The 21,608-nt window shown below is 41.8% G+C and overlaps 2 protein-coding genes across 2 annotated transcripts; both read right to left on the bottom strand.

Moving 5' to 3' along the window:
• Positions 1-2,412: 2,412 nt before the first annotated feature.
• On the bottom strand, positions 2,413-4,412 carry LOC137275520 (arylsulfatase I-like). The gene is made up of 4 exons (XM_067808175.1): positions 4,394-4,412; positions 3,586-3,709; positions 3,129-3,265; positions 2,413-2,588 (listed from the first exon to the last, which is right to left on the bottom strand). The coding sequence occupies exons 1-4, from the start codon at positions 4,410-4,412 to the stop codon at positions 2,413-2,415; spliced, it is 456 nt and encodes a 151-aa protein (XP_067664276.1).
• Positions 4,413-6,216: 1,804 nt separating this feature from the next.
• LOC137297538 (arylsulfatase B-like) lies at positions 6,217-19,277 on the bottom strand. The gene is made up of 13 exons (XM_067829428.1): positions 19,011-19,277; positions 18,406-18,517; positions 15,036-15,087; positions 14,034-14,137; positions 13,356-13,527; positions 12,291-12,392; positions 11,224-11,287; positions 10,207-10,304; positions 9,949-10,085; positions 9,666-9,724; positions 8,128-8,251; positions 6,924-7,060; positions 6,217-6,433 (listed from the first exon to the last, which is right to left on the bottom strand). The coding sequence occupies exons 1-13, from the start codon at positions 19,117-19,119 to the stop codon at positions 6,258-6,260; spliced, it is 1,446 nt and encodes a 481-aa protein (XP_067685529.1). The 5' UTR covers positions 19,120-19,277; the 3' UTR covers positions 6,217-6,257.
• Between the last annotated feature and the right edge of the window lie 2,331 nt (positions 19,278-21,608).

The following is a 21,608-nucleotide window of genomic DNA, read 5'->3' as shown; positions in this document are numbered from 1 at the left end:
CGGTTCCCAATTGCGCAGATCGAAGTTCATGTTGTTGATCACTGAATTGTCTGGTCCAGACTCGATTATTTACTGACTGTCGCCATATAGCTGGAATATTGCTAAAGCTAAACTCACTCACTCTACTGTTTCAAGTTGCTGGATGGTTGGTTGACAATGAGTTAATGACCATTCACGACCATTAACACACGCGCTGCATTCTCGGAGACCAAACATCAAAGGGTTACCTTTTGGGCATGTTGTTTAATACTGTAGCAATATGGCGGCGGTCTGTAAATATGTTTCCAGACAGTCCTGTGATTAATGAATCAACCAATCTAAGTAGTATTTATAGCGGGGTTACAAGTACAGGACACCCAAGTGATATTATTTTTGGGGATAAATTTTGTTCCGAATACCATGGTACCCCCATGGTTTTATTTGTTGTTAATATTGTTCCGAATACCAAGGGGGTACGAATACAGAGTACCCTTAGCCGTTGATTGGGTGGTTACTTTTTTTCAAATGTAGTCGTAATGGATTTGTGATGACTTTATGAGAGCAGAAAATTCGTCGGGACTACCAAGATTTGTACTACCTATGGACACCTGGTATTTATTTTTTTCTGACAATTTTGACAATCATTTAGAGATATGGTAGTATAATAAAAGTACAGTACTACGAAAGGTAGCATGAAAATATTCAGCAAATGGCAGTCGTAATCACTTCCTAACATATGCCTTTTCTGCGGATCCAGAAGTCTACTGGAACATATTTACTGCTGGAAAACACCATGGATATCAACCTCGTACCGGAAAGTGTCGACTATCTGGCATGCACTATTGGAAGAACAGACCTACAACCTTTGAAAGGACCACCAACTTTCGTGAACAACATTACCTCTTCGGCTATACGCTTCACAAGGACCGTACGGAAGAAAAACTTGTTGGATATCAAAAGACTAGGGCAGCAACAAAGAACAATACTCTAATGTCCTGCGTATCTGCACAGAACTTTCCAGAAAGATGGAAAACCCATATATTGGTGCTGTAGCCGTTGAGCCAGATCCTAGAAAACTAGAAAGAGCTACAACGAATTACTGGATGAAAAAATCATGAAAAATGCAAACTGCAGTGGCAGAGGATACAACAGCACCGATTCCGAAGGATACGACAAAACGTCTAGATGCTGAACCTGGAAAATACATTTACAGAAAGATTTCTGCCTAGTCTGAGGGAAAGTGAGAATTGTATTGCATCTGAGGGAAGATGGCAACCCAATTACAGGCACAGAAATACCAACCTACGAATACTTGCTAGAGAAGGAAATAGAAAAACGTGGTTGGGTAGAAACCCTGTTGAAAGCATGCTTATAGAGTGGTGTCTATAGTGTACAGCTAGAAACAGGTAGTCCCACCAGGGATACAGAATAGTATGCCACCAGCATGCCCAACGATGTGCATTGTGCTATGATTTGCAAACAGTTTTGCTGCATCTTTTCAAAGCACCTAGTATACAAGCTGGTCGGTCTGTTGAACCTTCCCTAGCCATTTCGTGTGGTTTTTCCGCCACATATCTGCTTGTCGAATTCCTCGAATGGAACATGCATGAGGCAACAACATTATCATGTTTGGCTCCACACGAGCCTCGGACCGGCCAAAGTGGTCGTATAAGTCCTGGACGGTGGGCCACGTTGACAACGCTACCCCACGCAGTACATCCGTGGTAGAGGTATCTTGTGGGTGGACAAGAGAGGGTAAATTTGATGGTTCTGTGGCGGACACCATGGTTGTGCTGTAAAACAAGGTCCCATTTGGAGCGGGAAGGAGGAAATGGACTATTTGCATATCTGCTTCTGTATTCCATATTTTGCTTAGTCGATTGGAACCTATTCCAAACCGTTGTTTCATTTCTTGTACAGAGATAATTATGTCCACGCACCTTGCGAAGCTTTTTCACTCTTGCAAAAGTTGTCTATTCGAAAGCAAAGTTTTTTTGTGTGTGTGTTTTGGGGTTTGTTTTTTTTCGTGGTTTTTTTTTGCTATATCTCTGCATTCGCACAATTGTCTCTGTGGAATACTGGGTAAAAGCTAGGCAAACTAAGTACAAACTTGGTCCAAACTATTCAGAAACTTGGCAAACTAGGCAGAAACGAATTTTGTGTTCCAGAAAACTAGAAACCCAATTTGTCTTCAATCACCTATGTTTGTCGTAAGAGACGAGTAACAAGATCGAGTGTTCAGACTCGCTGACTTTGTTGACACATGTCATCGTACCCCATATTGATGCTCATGTTGTGGGTCACTAGATTGCCTGGTCCATGCTGCATTATTTAAAGACTGCCGCCATGTTGTGGAAATTAACATAAAAAGAAAAACACTGCAACCGCAATACAAAAAATGCCTTTATTCCAGTGTTTTCTAACAGGAAGTTCTCAGCACCAGCCAGGAGACCAGACATTGTCGTACAGCTGAGGGTTGCTCTTGGGGTCGGGAAGCTCAGGAAAGTTAGGTGACACTGCCTGCTTCTCATACCAGGCCAGTCTGGTAGCAAGCTTCTTCACCATGTCCGGCTGGGATGTGGAGAGATCGTGACGTTCGTTGGGGTCATCTGTGAATATTAATCAAAATGACACATGCCAACGAAGTATCTTGCTACATTGACAACTTTTGACAACTTTTGGACTATCTGCTTGCCCACATGGAATCACTGACGCACTTACAAATAGAGAGAAAGGAAAAGAAATGAATAAGAGGAACAGACAGAATGGGATAGGAACGGACACACAGAGAGAATCAGAGAAACGCAGAGAATCAGGGAATGAGAATGAGACAGGAAATGGTGTTTGTTTATTCAATATTCCCACTGCGGTAAATAGTCTGGCCTGTTCCAGACAATCATGTGACTGACAACAACATCATTGATCTAGGCAACTGAGATACTATCACAAGTGTCACCCATGCGTTAAACATCGAACCTGACCACCTGATTTCGTCCGACGGCAAGACCAGTTCTATCTGGTGACAGTGATAGAAAGATATGAGAGACGCAGCGACAGAGACAGAGAGAGAATGAGAGAACCTAATTGGAGAAAGCAGAGCCAGCCACGGACAGACAGACAGATATATTCTCATCACAGCTCACTATTACCTTTCAAGTTGAACAGCTGATACTTTGAGGTCCAATACCTTATGTCATTGATGTTTATGTAAAACGTGACATGGTCCGGCTTGTACCAGTCATTGTAGAACCCAGGATAGCCATCGATCAGTTTGTAGTCACCCACCCTGCAAACATCCAACCGCAACCTTTATTAAGGGGACTTTACTCTTACATCAGTGTCCAAATCGACGCAAATAGACCTTACTTCTGGTCCAGGTCGCCCTAAAACAATATCCCAACCGGTCCCAGCATAACGAAGATGTCGTGTGATTGGACTCATGTGATCACAAAGATTCTATAATATGTGCATGCAATAAGGTCCTGATGACACCAATTCTATCAATCTATCGTACTGTCGATTTTATAGTGTTCAATTTGCCATGTTCTTTCGTCTCACCTTACACACTTTAGATCATGACTCATCCAAATGCAGCATTCACTATACCTGATGGCCGCGTGTCCTTCTAAAGGGGAGGGGTGTGAGTCGTAGTTGTAGACGAATTCATTGCGGGGTGAGGGGGAGGATGTACTGAGACTCGGCCACAGGTTGATGCCGTCGCGGTCTGTCACTACAAATGACAAGAAATAAAGGTTTGAAATATTACTTTTCGTGTTTTCCCTCTAGGGTCACCGTATCGATTATTACAGTTTCTGAACTGTACGCATATTGAATGGGAGAAAACTATATGATTTGCCCTTTTTTGGTAAATATTAGGGACGAGCTTGGTTCCGATTATGATCCATTCATCCATCCATAGGACATAACACGTACACACGTACGTACATCTCAATCGGCGGTGCGAGTGATGGCAAAGATTGTTGAATCATTCAAAGACGACCATTTTATACTGATACATGTAATCTGATAACAAGGCAAATTTATTGCTTTCAGTAGAATGTTGTCTTTATGATCTCTTGTGGCAACCGCGAGCCCCTAAAACCGCTCTTCGCCGTCTCGGCGTGGACTGAAGAAGTCTTTGAATTCGACCTTATGGAATCAAGGACCATTCCTCTGGTAATAATGACTGCGAGAGTTACTACTGATCTAAGGAATGGAGCGCCGATTGAGCTTCACGTATCCGCAGGCCCAGGTCATGCCACATTCGTAACTACTCGTCTCTTTCCGTGACCTACAAGAAGACTCGTACCCCTCTCGTACGAACCCAAGAATCGTGGCAAACCAGTCACATAAATGAGTGTGATTTATCTTGTACCCTGTATTTGACAATGTTTATATATGGTGCGTGTCTTACGTGACTTGTGAAGTTGCATGTTTCATGTAGATATGTTTGAAAAAGACATCTGTATTATAAAGTCGAAGGAAGGATTCTTTTTAACCAATCAAAGGTTCATGGTAGCTGCTGATTTCTTTAGTAGAAAGAACTGCTGCAAATTCTTGATATATACATCAAGAAGGTAACAAGGAATGTTCTCTTTGTGTACATATAATTGTATACTTTGTAGGCTCATTTGGGTGTTTCAAGAAATGAAATCAAATTCTGATAATTATGATTGTTATCTCCTGTCATAATACAAATCATCTTTCAAAGGCTTTCACTTCAAATGTGACAATAAAAACTGTACCTTCATAATTGTTCACTTGTGTTATTATTTGACTTTTAAGTAGAAAGTACTGTTGTAATGATAATAATAAGGGCATTTATATGGTGCTGAACTCCTCAAGGCATGCCCTAAGTGTTTATAGTTTAAAGATGAATAATTGCCTGCGATTATTAAACAGGTGGATCTTAAGGCTAGATTTAAAGGAAGTCAAGGAAGGAGCACTTCTGGGATGAAGGGGAAGAGAGCTCTATATCACAGCAGCAGAGTGTTAAAAGTTTGAAGGATTTACCACCAAATGTCTTCAACTTAAAGGGAGGTAGAGACAAGAGTTTGTCAGTTGAAAAAGGTTCTTGTAGACTGATTGGTAGGCAATACGTACGATTTGATATTGTATTATTTCAAGGACTTTAAGTCATTTCTTACAATTAGAGAATAAAAACAAACCTCTGAATACCCTTACAGCAGTTTTCACAGTTCTCAAGAAACAGGAATGTTAAAGTACACTATCACACCACAATTCTCTGAAACCCAATATTGCATTTCTCTCCTGAATACTATGGGCCCCCAGTGAAGCTACCATATACAATGTAATTATATATGCATTAAAGAGTACAATATGAAACGTAGAAGATCATATGAATTAATGCAACGTCGCACTAAATCGACTCTCTTGCCCTCCACCACCATACTTTGTTTCAAGAGAACACTCAAGGAGTTATGCCCCTTGGGATGCTCTTTATGAATAACCTGTAACAACCGGCTTGTGACTGAGGGCAGTTTGGACAAATCCGCATGTGTCGGTTTTTGATATTTGAAGCAATCATTTACATTCCATTAATGGGAAGTGTTATCTGTTCTCCTTGAACTTTCGATTTTCAATTTCACACAAATTGCAAGGGATAACAAGTCTTTCTTTATCTGTATGAACAGGAAACTAACATATGTGCATATGCCCCAATATATATATATATATTATAGACCAAAATAAGATCAAGCGTGGCATTGTGCCTTTACATTTCAGTCTGATCAGAAAAATTGTCCTTGTGGAAGTTCACAGAGTTCTGGACCATCTCTTTGGTCTAGTGGACAGATTGAAAACTGCAAGCCATAACTAACACTTACAGACACAAACCCATTTCAACTCTAAAAGCCTTCATGAGAGTTGTGACCCTCACACATGACCCAAATTGTGGCGAATCATGGTGGTGAGGGACATTAAGCAGCAAAAGTCTGGTATAACTCAACAGTCAGCAATATTGCTGTTACATGGGCCGATCTGCAGACATGACTGAATTTGGCTTAAAGTCCCTTTTAGCAATATTCCAGCAAGAGCACTGTAGGGGACACCAGAAATGGGCTTCACACTTTGACCCCATCTGGGCATTCAAACACAAGTCTTTGGTGTGAGGATCCAATACTTTAACTATTACGCTACCCCACGTTTGCTTTTAAAACAGCTGATCAGCCCTGCGAACTATACCCAAACTACTAGTCATACTGGAAACGGCAAGCAAACATGTAATGACTTTATTCCATGCTGGTATAACAGGAAACTCAGCACCAGCCAGGAGACCAGACATTGCCGTACAGCTGGGGGTTGCTCTTGGGGTCGGGAAGTAACGGGTAATTAGGTGGCACCGCTTGTTTCTCATACCAGGCCAGTCTGGCCGCTAACTGCTTCACAATGTCTGGGTGAGAGGTGGACAGATCGTTGTGCTCGGTGGGGTCATCTGTAAACACACATGCATCCGATCATTGTAAGTTCTGGAAGGAATGACGCACGTTCTGCCGGAAAAATAAAAATGACTGCTGAAATTGTACCGGAACCTGGAAAGCGAATGCTTAAAGCGTCTTTTAACCTAAGGAAGCATTGGACATCTGAGTGATGCTTTGTTAGTTCCGAATAAAGGAGACCGCTTGTGAATGATCTGTCGGTGCTCTTTTTTGTGTGTCCTTTTTTTTCAAGCAGGTGGTAAATAGCTACGGCAAACACTCTTTTTTTCCTTCCACAGTGAGCGGAAAATGTTTAAACCGCTCTTGAAACAAATTTAATCAGATACAAGTGAGGGATATCCAAGTCACAACGCCACCATTTTACGTTTCAAACCTTTGGAGAATTCAAGGAAGGTTATTACCTCCAGATCTATACCCAAACCATTCGATGGAAAGATACTCGACTGAGTGAACAAGAAATATGTGTCCGTGTGGTATGTTCCTTGCCTTTCAAATTGAACAGTTGATACTTTGTGGCCCAATCCTTGATGTTGGTGAGGTTCAGGTCAGAGGTCACTTGTTCCGGCTTGTACCAGCCAGTGTAGAGTCCAGGGTACCCATCGATCAGTTTGTAGTCACCCACCCTGCATAGAATACGAGCCTGTTACGAGAAGTACTTAGTACCTTAGTACCAATATATATACGAAACGATTTTAGTCTGAAACCTGTTTATTCCACTGAGTGAGTGTGGATTTACATCGCCTTGAGCAATATTCCAGTTTCATTACATTGTGAGACTCCAATAATGGGTTCACGCATTGCACCCATGTATGGAATTGAACCGGGGTCTTTGGTGTGACGGAGCAAAGCCCTTATTCCAAAGCAACCCGAGACGATCTGGGGTAGAATTTGTCTTCAACAAACTTTGTTTGCCCTAAGGTACAGTTAACGTGATCTCGTGGAAAGGCTCAAAGAGATGTTATGCATGGAATTACACTTTTTCAGTAAAGTACACATTCTAGTACTTTGTTGGGCTGAGACCCACCCGGGATTCGAACCCACGCCTTCAAGAGTCTGGTTCCTAAATGCCAGCAGACAAAATCAGACACCAAACCCATTTAGCCACCACTTCGCCAACAAAAAACGAAAGTCTGACAGTTGATAGTCTGGACCAGACTTTAGGTACCCCACTGAAACTATGTATCTGCTAAATTTGTGCGATACTCAATCAATATTTTGTGTTGTGTTTTATAATAGAGCGTTTCTTGGTGGTTTCTTCTCATGTCTGCTTGACTTTCTGGGAGGAAAAGGTATATAAGTGTTGTTGTTTTTTTTATTATAAAAACAAAAACAAAACAACTCGTCTATCCGGACAGTAGTTGATATGTGTCCGGATAAGCGAGGTCCGATTGTCATCCAATCCAGATCATTTTCAAGTCGAATATAGCCGAAAGCCTTAATATCTGCCAGCGTACGATGGAGACAGTATAATACAAAATGTGACACACTTGCCACGTACAAACTGCATTTGTCATTGAATACTATAATAGCGTGTCTATATTTCACAAAGTCGAGTTCTGCGTTTATAAGCACTGAACTGTACAGACACATATTTTTCAAAAAAAGACATTTAATATACCTATTTAAGTGGCTTCGTAAAGACTACCAAATGCATTTGTCAGCGTCCTCATCAACGTCAACATCGACGTACCTGATGGCCGCGTGTCCTTCAGTGGGGAGGGTGTGTGAGTCGTAGTTGTAAACGACCTCAGTACGAGGGGACGGGGAACCTGTGCTGAGACTCGGCCACAAGTTGAAGCCGTCACGGTCCGACTCTGAAGACGTTTGTGTGATATTACATCCATTGTCACTTAAATAACATCAGCTCCATGCGTTAAGAATCGAACCATTTTTCAAATACAGAGAGATTCATCCTAGTGGTACGACATCCCCGCATGACATCTACTATAGATTCTGTTATGTTATTAATGGTAAAATACCGGTTAATATGATTTCCTTTGTCTTAATATAGTTGATCACAGTGGACTCTAAGGTTAGGTTTGTCTAAATCCTGAGCATGTGTTACTGTGAAAGGAGTTGAACGTAGTTAGAAGTGAGTCAGTTTAGTTATACACCTCTCCTATCAAAGTTTTACTCCTCTTCTATCAATATTCCAACAAAATCACAACAGGGTACATTAGAAGGACACTTAAAATAAAATAACGTCCACTTTTAAAGCGCCTGTTTCCACACAAATGTGCATGCTCAAAACTCTAACACATCATTGCCCAGGTTAATCCAAGCTAGTTAGGCGTTAGAAGGTTACAGTAACGTTACTTCATCCCACCGGGTACCCATTTTCTTGTGGAAAAGCGGAGACAGACTCTTTTGAACAGACTCACGTGCCTAAGGTGAGACCACATGTATCACATGTGCTTCGTTGTGGGCAAGTCTGAAGTAATAGACACTCTCAAGAGTCAAGCTGCCAAATACGCTCAACCCACTCAAGAACTCTCGCGGCCGACGTTGCTTAATTTATTTAAACTGATTTATTTCCTGAGCCCAGTACACAGGGCCACATACCACCACGTCACACAATGTAACTTTTTGAGAGGAATGATACCCGCGTATTTGGCGGGACTCAACGCTTTAACTACCGGGCTATACCCCACCGTTTCCATATACTCTTGAAAATAGAGACATCTTGTCTTGAGGACAGGACACTTTTCAGCAAGTCAAAATTTCAAACGTATGTATGACACGATCCGGTGGTCCCCCGGTTTCGTTAGTCATCCTTTACGGGTGTCATATTAAAGAATGTGTTCTAATCCGGATTTTCACGGATCCGCAGGACGACTAATGTCCTCAAACTAAGTGGACCTTATCCTTTACATTTTTCTAAGTTACGCACTGACTGCCACCACAAGTATGCTCGCAGTATTGGTGTCGGCTAAAATTTGATAGTCCGAGTTTTCTTGTACCAAAATTAGCGGCATTTTCAAGCAAGTTTCATATGCTGGCAAAACCCTCACAAGAATCAATTGTCTCCATGCGGTAACAGAGAACGCCATGAGACGTTTGTTTCTTGTGCCTAAGAACTCGTATTTGCAAACCCGACAAGAACAGATACTATGAGTATACCAGACAGAGGCAGTCAGCGTGTTGAGACGCATGCCAAGCTGTGTTGGTCTAAATGTTGATATCTGAATAGACTATCGCGACTCTTGTAACGGCCACGCCCTACTGTACCTGGGGTGCCTCCGGCAGCGGCAGTCAACGTGGGCAGCCAGTCCACGGCGTGGATCAATCTACAACGATAGATAGATAGATAGGTAGGTAGGTAGCTAGGTAGGTAGGTAGGTAGGTAGGTAGGTAGGTAGGTAGGTAGGTAGGTAGGTAGGTAGGTAGGTAGGTATAGTGAACAGTTTTATGAATCCTTGTGGTTCAAGCGTGTGCTCGTCACGCCGTTGATTGGTACAAGGTCATGTGTCAGGAAATCACATTGACCGCTTGTGATTTCGTGGTTGTTTACCCGTCAAATACAGTTCCATTGTTCTCGAGACCTGATCCATGAAGGAATGCCACCGCTCTCGTTCCTCCTTCGTACACAGTAAATTTGCCTCCGCGCAGAGGGTAGTTGTTCCCGTGTTCGGTGATCCAACCACCATTCTATAGAAAATTGAGACAAAGAATGGGTTTAAATACTTTCATCGTGTTGATCGTGTTTGACGTGTTTGACGTGTTTATATTCTTCTTACCGTGATTGGAAAACCCCAGAACCTGTACTCACGTCAGCAGTGAACAGAATCAGTGTGTCGTCCATTAGCCCACTGTCTGTCAATGTTTTAGTTATGTTTCCAACTGCTTCATCGAGAGCCGAGACCATTCCTAGAGACAATTCAGCATAAATATAAGTCTTCACTCAATATCTTTAAATGCATTGGGATGAAAATCGTTTTCTCTATATCGTTCCTTCATGTTAAGTCATGCCTGTCAGTTATGACCATGTTCAGTAAAAATATTGTGCATCGTTTGAAGTATGCTTATGGTTATCTTCACCATGAAGGGCTTGGCAACGACCTTCTTTTACTGTTCGGTGTGGACTGTGCGATTGGGTAGCCTAATGTTTAAACCGTTCTCTTGTTACTCCGAAGAACCGGGTTCGATTCCCCACATGGGCATAGTGTGGTCAGCCAACGGTGAGGTTACTGGAATATTGCGAAGAGCTGCATAAAAATATACTCACCCAGTGTGAGACGCATTTCTTACTATTGTCTTCTTGTTTGTTTGTTTGTTTTGAGGGGTGGGTTTGTTTTGTTTTGGTTTTGGTTTATGCTTTAATGGGGGCAGTGTGTGTGTGTGTGTGTGTGTGTGTGTGTGTGTGTGTGTGTGTGTGTCTTCCTCCTGTCTTCATCTCTTTATATTTTAGTAATTAATATTAAATAAAAGTGCTACCGAAATGTGTTATTTAATCGAAAAACATTTATCCACGCAGCCTGTTCAATTCTGTTAAAACATGTTTCTTGATGAGTTTTGCACGTGTGTGGTGCCATTAAGTGCACAATGGTCTTACGTGCACAGAAAACATTAATATTCATCAGCGGGCGCACAGCACACGTGTCATTCAATCGGAATAAGATCATCCTATTCCACAACTCCTTTCGCCGTGATTCTATGATTGCGTCCTCACGCAACTCTGTGGTTACGTCCGTTGCGTAACTTGCGATCGTCTTGTCCTGGCAAGATCACGCGTGATCACAAAAGTGTACATGTAAGTGAAATTTCGAAACAGATGCTTCGTACATACCGCAAAACTTTCGGCGATCTTCTGTTTTTACATTCGGGTACAGTGCCTCATACTGTGGTGGGACCTTCAAAATTGGAATAAAGATGTATAGACTACACAGGATGGAAGCGCTGTCCACAAGAAATGTGGAGTTGCCCCACAACCAAAAACGTTTCCTCGCTGGACAGTGAAGGAAGAACACGTCGCACAAGAGTAAAGGAAAGTTTTCCCTCGCATTTTCATTAGTTAGCAAGTATATCAGGATAATTGAAAAAAAATACTGACGCAATGAAGCCTGCGCTATCAATGAAGACCTAAAAAACTATATCTAAGAATTGACAGCTAGAAAAGGCGCATCTGCTAATGAGGATGTCACATTTCGTTTTGAAACGATCATTTTACGCGACCTTGTTCGACACTCAGGAGGGTGGCCTCGCTTAACGCACAACTGCAATAAATAACGAGGGTATGAAGCTATTACAGAAGGATCTGAAGATTTTCAGACTCGTATGCCAAGTAGGAAAACTTGATATACTTGCAAAATAATGAAAATGAGAGGGAAAACTTATCTTTACTCTTCTGCGACGCGTTCTTCTTTCTCTGTCCATCAAGGAAATGGATTTTGTGTGGACAGCGCTTCCACCATCTGGACTAGTAGACAGAAGGCGGGCGGTGGTACGGTCTAGTGGACGATATTTAATATACAACATTCATATGTCCACGGCATCAAATGAAGACAAAAAGCGGACTTTGTGTAGCTTGTGTGTGAAGTGAAAGTTTTCTCGCTCAAACAATATTAAAACGGAAAGACAGGTGTTATTTGTATTGCCCAAGTTGACCTATTAGAGGAAGACATGTTTTCACGTTTGAGCACACCCTTAATGAAGGACGGTACGCATGCACAGCTATAACCGAATATGGTTGAAATTTTGTCCTCGCATTTTACTGAAACCATTGAACTTGCTTCCTTTTGATTGGTCTGATCTCCGCACTTTGAATGGCTAGCTCCCGGCTACGCCAGAAATAGGAAATGAACAACCGTCTGGCTCCACCGGAAGAAGAGCGAAATTCTTACGATCAGTGTTTACCTCTATAGGTGCGTGGACAGCCTGGAATGGAAGGTAGAGAAACAAAGGCTGATTCTTGTCGTGGCGTTGAATGATGTCGATGGCAACATCTGTGAACCGGAACTGGAAGATAACCACAGAATAATATTATTTATCTTACTTTCATGTAAAATACTATAATTTCATTGGTCAATGACGCATTAACAAGATTCAAGTCAGAATAATATTATTTATCTTACTTTCATGTAAAATACTATAATTTCATTGGTCAATGACGCATTCAAGATTCAAGTCACCCCTCCCGGGAAGACATTCTCTTCCCACAGAGGTTACTTACTCCTGTCATACCTTCCTACGTAACCTCTGTTCTAATACGGCCATTTCATGGTGCGAGTGTCTAGACTCGCGATTTAGATTTAGATTTAGTTGTGCAATCAGAGACGTTGTTTCAAGAGTGATCATTCGCAAGATCTCCGTAATTTCCTAATCCATTGGGAAAATTTGCCACCACCAGTTTTTGTTTCTACAAACGCATCATGGCGATTGATCCCTGCACTCTCTATTGTCAGTTTCTGTTTTCAGTTAAACGTGAAATACCAAATCTTTCTATTTAATGCGTGTTCTGAATGGATACTAACAAGGGAGATAATTCCTGTTGCGATTGTTTGCCGCAAGGGGACTTCTCGATGACCGGGAAATATTGCCGTATTAGAACAGAGGTTACGTAGGAAGATATGACAGGAGTAACCTCTGTGGGAAGAGAATGCCCAGAAGAGTGACAACTGTCATATATTTGGTAGCGATCTCAAAGATAAAATAAAATGATATGTGGACATGACATGCTTCTCCCACGTGTATTACGGTCTGATGTACGCCTCTGTATAACAGTGTTACCCTATCCTGTAAGCGACCCTAGCCTGTAGGTGAGGTATAACATTGCTACAAGAGGCAAACACCTGGCCATGTTACCCTTTGAGAGATGCCTACAACTTATAAATGACCATTGTCTTCATTTGCTTCACAGTTGTGATTATTATGATGGCCGAGAGGAATGAGTGTGTATATTGTTTAAAGAAAACTTGTTACCGTTGAGTAAGTTCCGTTCTCCGTCCTCTCGGGGCTGGTATTGTTACGGTAGTCCAGGAAGCCAGCGGTGGTGTGGGTGTAGTAGTCTTCTTGTGCGTTGTAGTAGCCGAAGAAGCTGTCAAAGCCACGGTACGTTGGGGTGCAGTTCCAGCTGCAGAACCCATTGTGCCACCTGGACCAAACAACAGGGGCACTGTCAGCAACCCAAGCAAACACCCCCACCTGCTCATCACCAACTTGCTTATCCCCATCCGTTCTACAACTACTACTACAGTAACTACTACTACTACTACTACTACTACTACTACTACAACAACTACTACTCAGACTGCTAGTACTATATCTTCTGCTAGTACTATATCCTCTGCTCCATCTGCTACAGGTACTGCAAAATGCATCTAGTACTGGGACTGTAAGGTGGACACGAGAAATGATGGACCCGGTTGTTTACTACTGTTGCCCCATATCTGGTGTCCCCCGTCTTGAATATTGCTAGACTATCTCTATAACCGCCGTAAAACTATAGTCACTCAACTACTACAATGTCGGGTGGTGGAGTAGCCTTGTGGGTAAAGCGGTCGCTCGTCACGCCGAAGACCCGTGTTCCATTCCCTGCATTGATGCCATGCTTAACATCCCTACATGTGCATGGTCATAGGATTCCTCCAGTTCACTTACTTGCCGACAATGTGTGTGGCATACCCAAGCTCCTTCAGTTTCTGTGGCAGGATCGTGATGTTAAGTGGTAGACACACGGGCTGGTAGTTCAGAATGACCATGTGCTGTGAAAGATAACGAAGTATGAGGTACGTTTGTCTCTTTCTTTAGCTCCACAAGTAAAGAAATTAGTACCACACATTAGTTAGCACCACTGTTAACTATCATCCAGCCTGTGACTCAAATCTGAATATGGAGCTACGTATTGTCCAGTGATTCACTGAAACGTGAAATCAAGTTTTTAATGGCTTTTTAATGGCATAAGCTTTCGTGGATATCACGGTTATCTACTGTCCAGTGCCTAACCGCACATAGATACCACGGTTTTCTATTGGCCAGTGTCTAAAGACAAGTGGATACCGCGGTTTTCTACTGTACAGTGCCTAACCGCACATAGATACCACGGTTTTCTATTGGCCAGTGTCTAAAGACAAGTGGATACCGCGGTTTTCTACTAGCCAGTGACTAAATGCACATGAATACCTCGGTTTTCTACTGGCCAGTGCCTAAACGCACATGGATACCACGGTTTTCTACTGGCCAGTGCCTAAATGCACATGGATACCACGGTTTTCTATTAGCCAGTGTCTAAACGCACCTGGATACCGGGGTTTTCTACTGGCCAGTGCCTAAACGCACATGGATACCGGGGTTTTCCAGTGGCCAGTGCCTAAACGCACCTGGATACCGGGGTTTTCCAATGGTCAGTGTCTAAACGCACCTGGATACCGGGGTTTTCCATTGGCCAGTGCCTAAACGCACCTGGATACCGGGGTTTTCCATTGGCCAGTGCCTAAACGCACATGGATACCGGGGTTTTCCATTGGCCAGTGCCTAAACGCAAATGGATACCGCGGTTTTCCATTGGTCAGTATCTGATTCTCAATTGAGTAGCACGGATATCTATTAGTGAGCACTAGACTCTAGATCAGACACAATTTTCTATTTCAGCTAATCACTCACCTGCAAGCCAGTCTTAAAGGGGTAGTAGCCGGACATAAAGGCGCTTCTCGACCTGCGTGTATAAAATATACAATTAGATATACGTTTTCGTTCTCTCTATACACAGTGTAACCAGAAGGGGATATGACTGGACCGTCTGAACGTCACTGATACAGAGTGGCCAGCAGATGTCAGAAATGGAAGACCTACAGTTATACATAGCAACCAGGAAAGTCGCCTGATGACCCTGCACCAACAAATGTATATTTGCAGCATCAACAACAGCAACTCCACTTCATATCCACCAATCGCCACAGCCTTTCGGTCAATCAGAGTAATGACGTTGAGCTAACATTGACTGCAGCGTTGGAGACGTCAACTTCAACTTTGGCAATGTCGCAACTGCTTCAGGTGGGCCATCGGTTTGTTTGATGTTTAAAGCCACATCCAATAATATTCTTGCTATATGGCGTCGGTATCAAAATAATCGAGTCTGGACAAGACAATCCCGTGATCAACAGCATGAACATCGATCTAAGCAACTGGGATACAATGACGTGTGAACCAAGTCAGTGAGCTTGTTATTACAGTTGGCGGAGTTATCACCCGATATTGATATCGCGCTCCATTATTGATACTTACATGATTTTCTGAGGATTCTATATCAGTTGTTATCAGTTACAGGTAGTATTGAGGTTTGAATAAGTACCTTTGTTATCCTTAATAATATCATATTTGTACTATGAACCATGGGATGTTGCGATTCAATTTTTCATGTATGTACATAACTTGGATACAGATTAGTAACTCAGATTTAGTTTACGTTGAAGGGAGCCACAATGCGATGTGAGCTTCAGAACCTATGGAAAATGTAGAATTGATCTATGCAGGATGGTAACTGTACTCTGCAAAATAAAAAATACCAAAACCGTATTATGATACAGTTACTGTGAGTGAGACAAGTGGTGATTATAAGCTAACACAAGTCTGCTTCGATGTTGACAGTTGAAATCAGCTTTTAAATCATTTTGAAATTATGATTTATAATATCTATTAAGCAGTTTCAACAACGTTGTGAAGATATCCAGTTTTAAGATTGGCATTCTAAGATTAATAATTCTCACTTTTGGGGGGGCATATTCTGAACTGAAATCCTGAAATTAACTCCTGAGAAATACATATCCGCACTTGCTGACAGACACCATTTGAGAAGAATCCTATGTAAGTTTCGTTGTCTTTCACATAAGTTAAATATTCAACAGTATAGGTTTGATAAAACTGTTGAAAAAAGAATGTTATTATGCACTGAGCGCCAATTGCAGCAAATCGAGGATGAGTACCATTTTTTTCTTATTTGTCCTTATTATTCTGGAAGCCGCAAGAAAATTATTCCATCATATTATCATGCTAATCCATTACGGGCTATATATTATCAGTTACTGACATCAACTCATTATGAGCACATACTAGCTTTAAGTATCTATTTGAAACGAAACTTGCCAATTTGAGTATATTGGCAGTACACAACCCTCCACTCTTTGTACACCGCTGTGCACTGTTTCTTTTGTATATTTAATGTACTTTAGGCCATGTGGCATTCATACTGAAATATATTGTCATTGTCATTGTCATTGAAATTATGATTTGAAACAAAGACAACCACACGACAAAACTGGCAATCTACAGACAGGATAAACAACAAGGGTTATACGTTACTCATTCAAAAAATCATAAACTAATATTTACGATCTACGGAAACGTTGAAGGGCCATATATCTATTGTCAAACATGTAGTTATTACTATTTCACCATGTACAAAGGGTGCTGGTCAACCCATGACATGTCAGCTTATATTAATTTTCTCGCTTGTAGGCTGACATGGCATTATATCAACTACTATTGTGTCATGGAACTAACATATACATGTATGTTACACTTACAGCCAAAACTCATCATTATGACGTCTGTCATGGTTTGGTGATGGTTTTATATATCGGCTTGGGATGAAATATTTTGCTGCTGCTGAGCATGAAAACATGAGCATCTGCTTGTGGTGATCTGCCGAAAGTGGATTTTTTTTACGTTGAATTGTATATAATAAATCAAATCAAATCAAATATAAACGAGTTATCTGAATAACTGATACAGACCGTTGAAAGGTTTGAAAACGTAATGTATTGTAGGTACGTGCATATTATCCACATATATTTTAATAATGTTTCTGGAGGTTATATATTAAGCATTGTTCTATTGTGCGTGAGTGAGTGAGTTTAGCTTTACGCCGCACTCAGCAATATTCCAGCTATATGGCGGCGGTCTGTAAATAATCGAGTCTGGACCAGACAATCCAGTGATCAACAACATGAACATCGATCTGCGCAATTGGGAACCGATGACATGTGTCAACCAAGTCAGCGAGCCTGACCACCCGATCCCGTTAGTCGCCACTTACAACAAGCATAGTCACCTTTATGGCAAACATGGGTTGCTGAAGGTCTATTCTACTCCGGGACCGGGACGGGTCGCCCTATTGTGCTGTTCTGGCAATATCCCGGTAGAGATCATTCTGTCGGGAATGACCAGTGAGGAATTGCAAAAGAAACTGTACCATGCAGTCACGTCATTCCAACGTATTCAGCAAAATGAAACCTATTATGTTAGAAAGGAAACAGCACTTTCAGTCCCACAATCACCTTCCCATTTTAATTCATGAAGCAATAAGATTTTGGGTTGGAATTGGTCTTCAGCAGTCTATGCGTATTAACTGGAAGAGGAAGCTAACGGGATCAGGTGGTCAGGTTGATACATGTGAACGTATTCCATTTGCGTGTATCGATGCTCATGCTGTTCATCATTGAACTGTCTGGCCCAGACGCAATCATTGACAGATCAACGTCATGGAGTTTGGCGTTAAACACCAATCAATCAATCAGTCATGAAGCAGTATATTACTGACTGCAGGCCATTTGAGCACAGAAGTGATTCAATGTCAAACCTTACGTATTTTATTAACTGTAGGTCATTTGGGCACAGAAATGATTCAATGCCAAGCATTCTGTTTTTACGGACTACGGGTCGGTTGGATACAGGAATGATTCAATGTCAAGCCGTCTGTGTTTTACGGACTGCAGTGAGGTTGGACACAGGAGTAGTGGAGTTCCAAGCTATCTGCTACTTATCCTTTGCAGACTGTGTGAATACAAGACTGATTCATCATTAAGTCGCCTACTTCCGACGAAATACAGAGAGGCTGGGCACAGTATCGATCCAGTCCCAAGCCTTCTGCTACATACGACACCCAAAGACTGCTTCAAGATCCATTCTATGCTAATTACGGACTGTAGAGCGGTTAGATATAAGAATGATTCAAGATCCATCGTCAAATACTTACGGACTGCAGAGCGGTTGAACATAGGACTGATTCAGTATCACGCCTTCTCTTGCCAGTCTGTCAATGTTCGGTGTGATCATATCGGGGTTATGTAAACCAACATCGTTCCATCCTGAAAACCGTTTTAAAAGTTTCTGTTGAAAGCTATAATGAACTCAACCCAGTCCATGATACAATTCTGGCAGATCTGTCAGTTATACGTGCTCAATGACAATAAGAACTGTTCTGGCGGAGTGGCGTATGTGCAGATAAATGGGAGATTTTCTTCCTGGAATGAACTTCGGTGATGAAACACGCTGGAATATGTATTTGATAATTCGTCGTAGTCATCATCACCGTCATCGTCATATTTATGTATAGCCAGTTCTGGTCCAAACGTACTGGTCATTTGCACTCTCCGGACAACTCGAGAATGAAACGTTGGACACTGTATGTGTTCTTTACAAGGTATGATAGGCACAAATAAATTAGCGCTATTGTCTTATAAACCACAAGCAACGATTTCCTTTGTTATAAACCACATATATCGAAATCATACCAATAATTTTGCCCATAATTTTTAGTAATTGATGCATTAAAATACTTAATAACTAAGATAATTTTACCGAGATCATCCGCCACGATGAAGACAATATGCCGTGGACTTCCCGCTGCAGCAACTCCATCACAAAGGCTGACGACGACCCAAACTGTGCAAAACAAGTGGACAAACATCACTGCTCCCGTGGACAAGTATCACAGGGTTGTGTCCTATTCATTGGGACCGTGTTGTCTGCGGTTTTAATATCAGAAACGCGTGTTTGTAATAGATTAGCCAGAGCACCGGCTGACAACAGCTGACACTATTCGCGATACCGTTCGAGTTGTGTGTGCCACTACCGTAAATCCTCTACCGTTTTATAACCCGACTATGCTTGTCGTAAGTGGCGACTGATGGAATCGGGTGGTCAGGCTCGCTGACTTGGTTGACACATGTCATCGGTTCCCAATTGCGCAGATCGAAGTTCATGTTGTTGATCACTGAATTGTCTGGTCCAGACTCGATTATTTACTGACTGTCGCCATATAGCTGGAATATTGCTAAAGCTAAACTCACTCACTCTACTGTTTCAAGTTGCTGGATGGTTGGTTGACAATAAGTTAATGACCATTCACGACCATTAACACACGCGCTGCATTCTCGGAGACCAAACATCAAAGGGTTACCTTTTGGGCATGTTGTTTAATACTGTAGCAATATGGCGGCGGTCTGTAAATATGTTTCCAGACAGTCCTGTGATTAATGAATCAACCAATCTAAGTAGTATTTATAGCGGGGTTACAAGTACAGGACACCAAAGTGATATTATTTTTGGGGATAAATTTTGTTTCGAATATCATGGTACACACATGGTTTTATTTGTTGTTAATATTGTTCCGAATACCAAGGGGGTACGAATACAGAGTACCCTAAGCCGTTGATTGGGTGGTTACTTTTTTATCAAATGTAGTCGTAATGGATTTGTGATGACTTTATGAGAGCAGAAAATTCGTCAGGACTACCAAGATTTGTACTACCTATGGACACCTGGTATTATTTTTTCTGACAATTTTGACAATCATTTAGAGATATGGTAGTATAATAAAAGTACAGCACTACGAAAGGTAGCATGAAAATATACAACAAATGGCAGTCGTAATCACTTCCTAGCATATGCCTTTTCTGCGGATCCAGAAGTCTACTGGAACATATTTACTGCTGGAAAACACCATGGATATCAACCTCGTACCGGAAAGTGTCGACTATCTGGCATGCACTATTGGAAGAACAGGCCTACAACCTTTGAAAGGACCACCAACTTTCGTGAACAACATTACCTCTTCGGCTATACGCTTCACAAGGACCGTGTCTGGAAGAAAGGCAAAGAAGGAAGTGCACCACTCGTGGTTTTGAGAATTTCCAACATGTTACAAGATTCCTTGCCGAAACAATAATACACATAAACGAACATCCTACACACTGTGGAAAGACAAGCAGAAACCTACGTTTCAATACGAATCATCATTGTGAGAATAGAAAGAAAACCTGGAGAGAAAGCAAAGAAACCATGGCAAAAGGTCCACTGTGTTGTAAGACGAATGATCGCGACTTGAATGTAGATGCAGAATTTCTTTAAAATTCCAACTGCAGGAAGTACCAGAGTTCGGCGAAAGCAGAATAATATCCTGAAGGTCTACAAGATATGCAAGAAATACAAGAAGCAGTATGTGTGGAAGAATGGAGAAGATCCAAGAAAGTAGGAAGACTGGACACAGACAAAGAACTTGAGTCACTAGGAGAAATAGCACGAAAGAAAAAGGAATACACAAAGACATCAGAAGAAAGCTCACAAAAATGTAGAAACAGCTCTTCAGGATCCACAAACGAAATAAATAACAGAGGTAGTGAACACGACATAGTTTCTGCTAGGATACTGCAAACAACCAGACGCACAAACATCCAGCAGAGTAGCATTGTCGCAAAAAAACGTACAAAGGCAAAAACTGGAGTGAGCGAGAAGAGACCCATGACTTGTGGAGATGCCATATACAAATACGGAAGAAAAACTTGTTGGATGTCAAAAGACTAGGGCAGCAACAAAGAACAATACTCTATTGTCCTGTGTATCTGCACAGAACCCACCAGAACTTTCCAGAAAGATGGAAAACCCATATATTGGTGCTGTAGCCGTTGAGCCAGATCCTAGAAAACTAGAAAGAGCTACAACGAATTACTGGATGAAAAAATCATGAAAAATGCAAACTGCAGTGGCAGAGGATGCAACAGCACCAATTCCGAAGGATACGACAAAACTACTAGATGCTGAACCTGGAAAATACATTTACAGAAAGATTTCTGCCTAGTCTGAGGGAAAGTGAGAATTGTATTGCATCTGAGGGAAGATGGCAACCCAATTACAGGCACAGAAATACCAACCTACGAATACTTGCTAGAGAAGGAAATAGAAAAACTTGGTTGGGTAGAAACCCTGTTGAAAGCAGACAGCATGCTTATAGAGTGGTGTCTATAGTGTACAGCTAGAAACAGGTAGTCCCACCAGGGATACAGAATAGTATGCCACCAGCATACCCAACGATGTGCATTGTGCTATGATTTGCAAACAGTTTTGCTGCATCTTTTCAAAGCACCTAGTATACAAGCTGATCGGTCTGTTGAACCTTCC

The sequence above is a fragment of the Haliotis asinina genome, chromosome 1 (assembly GCF_037392515.1).
Source record: "Haliotis asinina isolate JCU_RB_2024 chromosome 1, JCU_Hal_asi_v2, whole genome shotgun sequence".
NCBI classification, from domain to species: domain Eukaryota; kingdom Metazoa; phylum Mollusca; class Gastropoda; order Lepetellida; family Haliotidae; genus Haliotis; species Haliotis asinina.
Note: the sequence above shows the minus strand (reverse complement) of the source record. Positions and strands in the feature narration are given on the sequence as shown.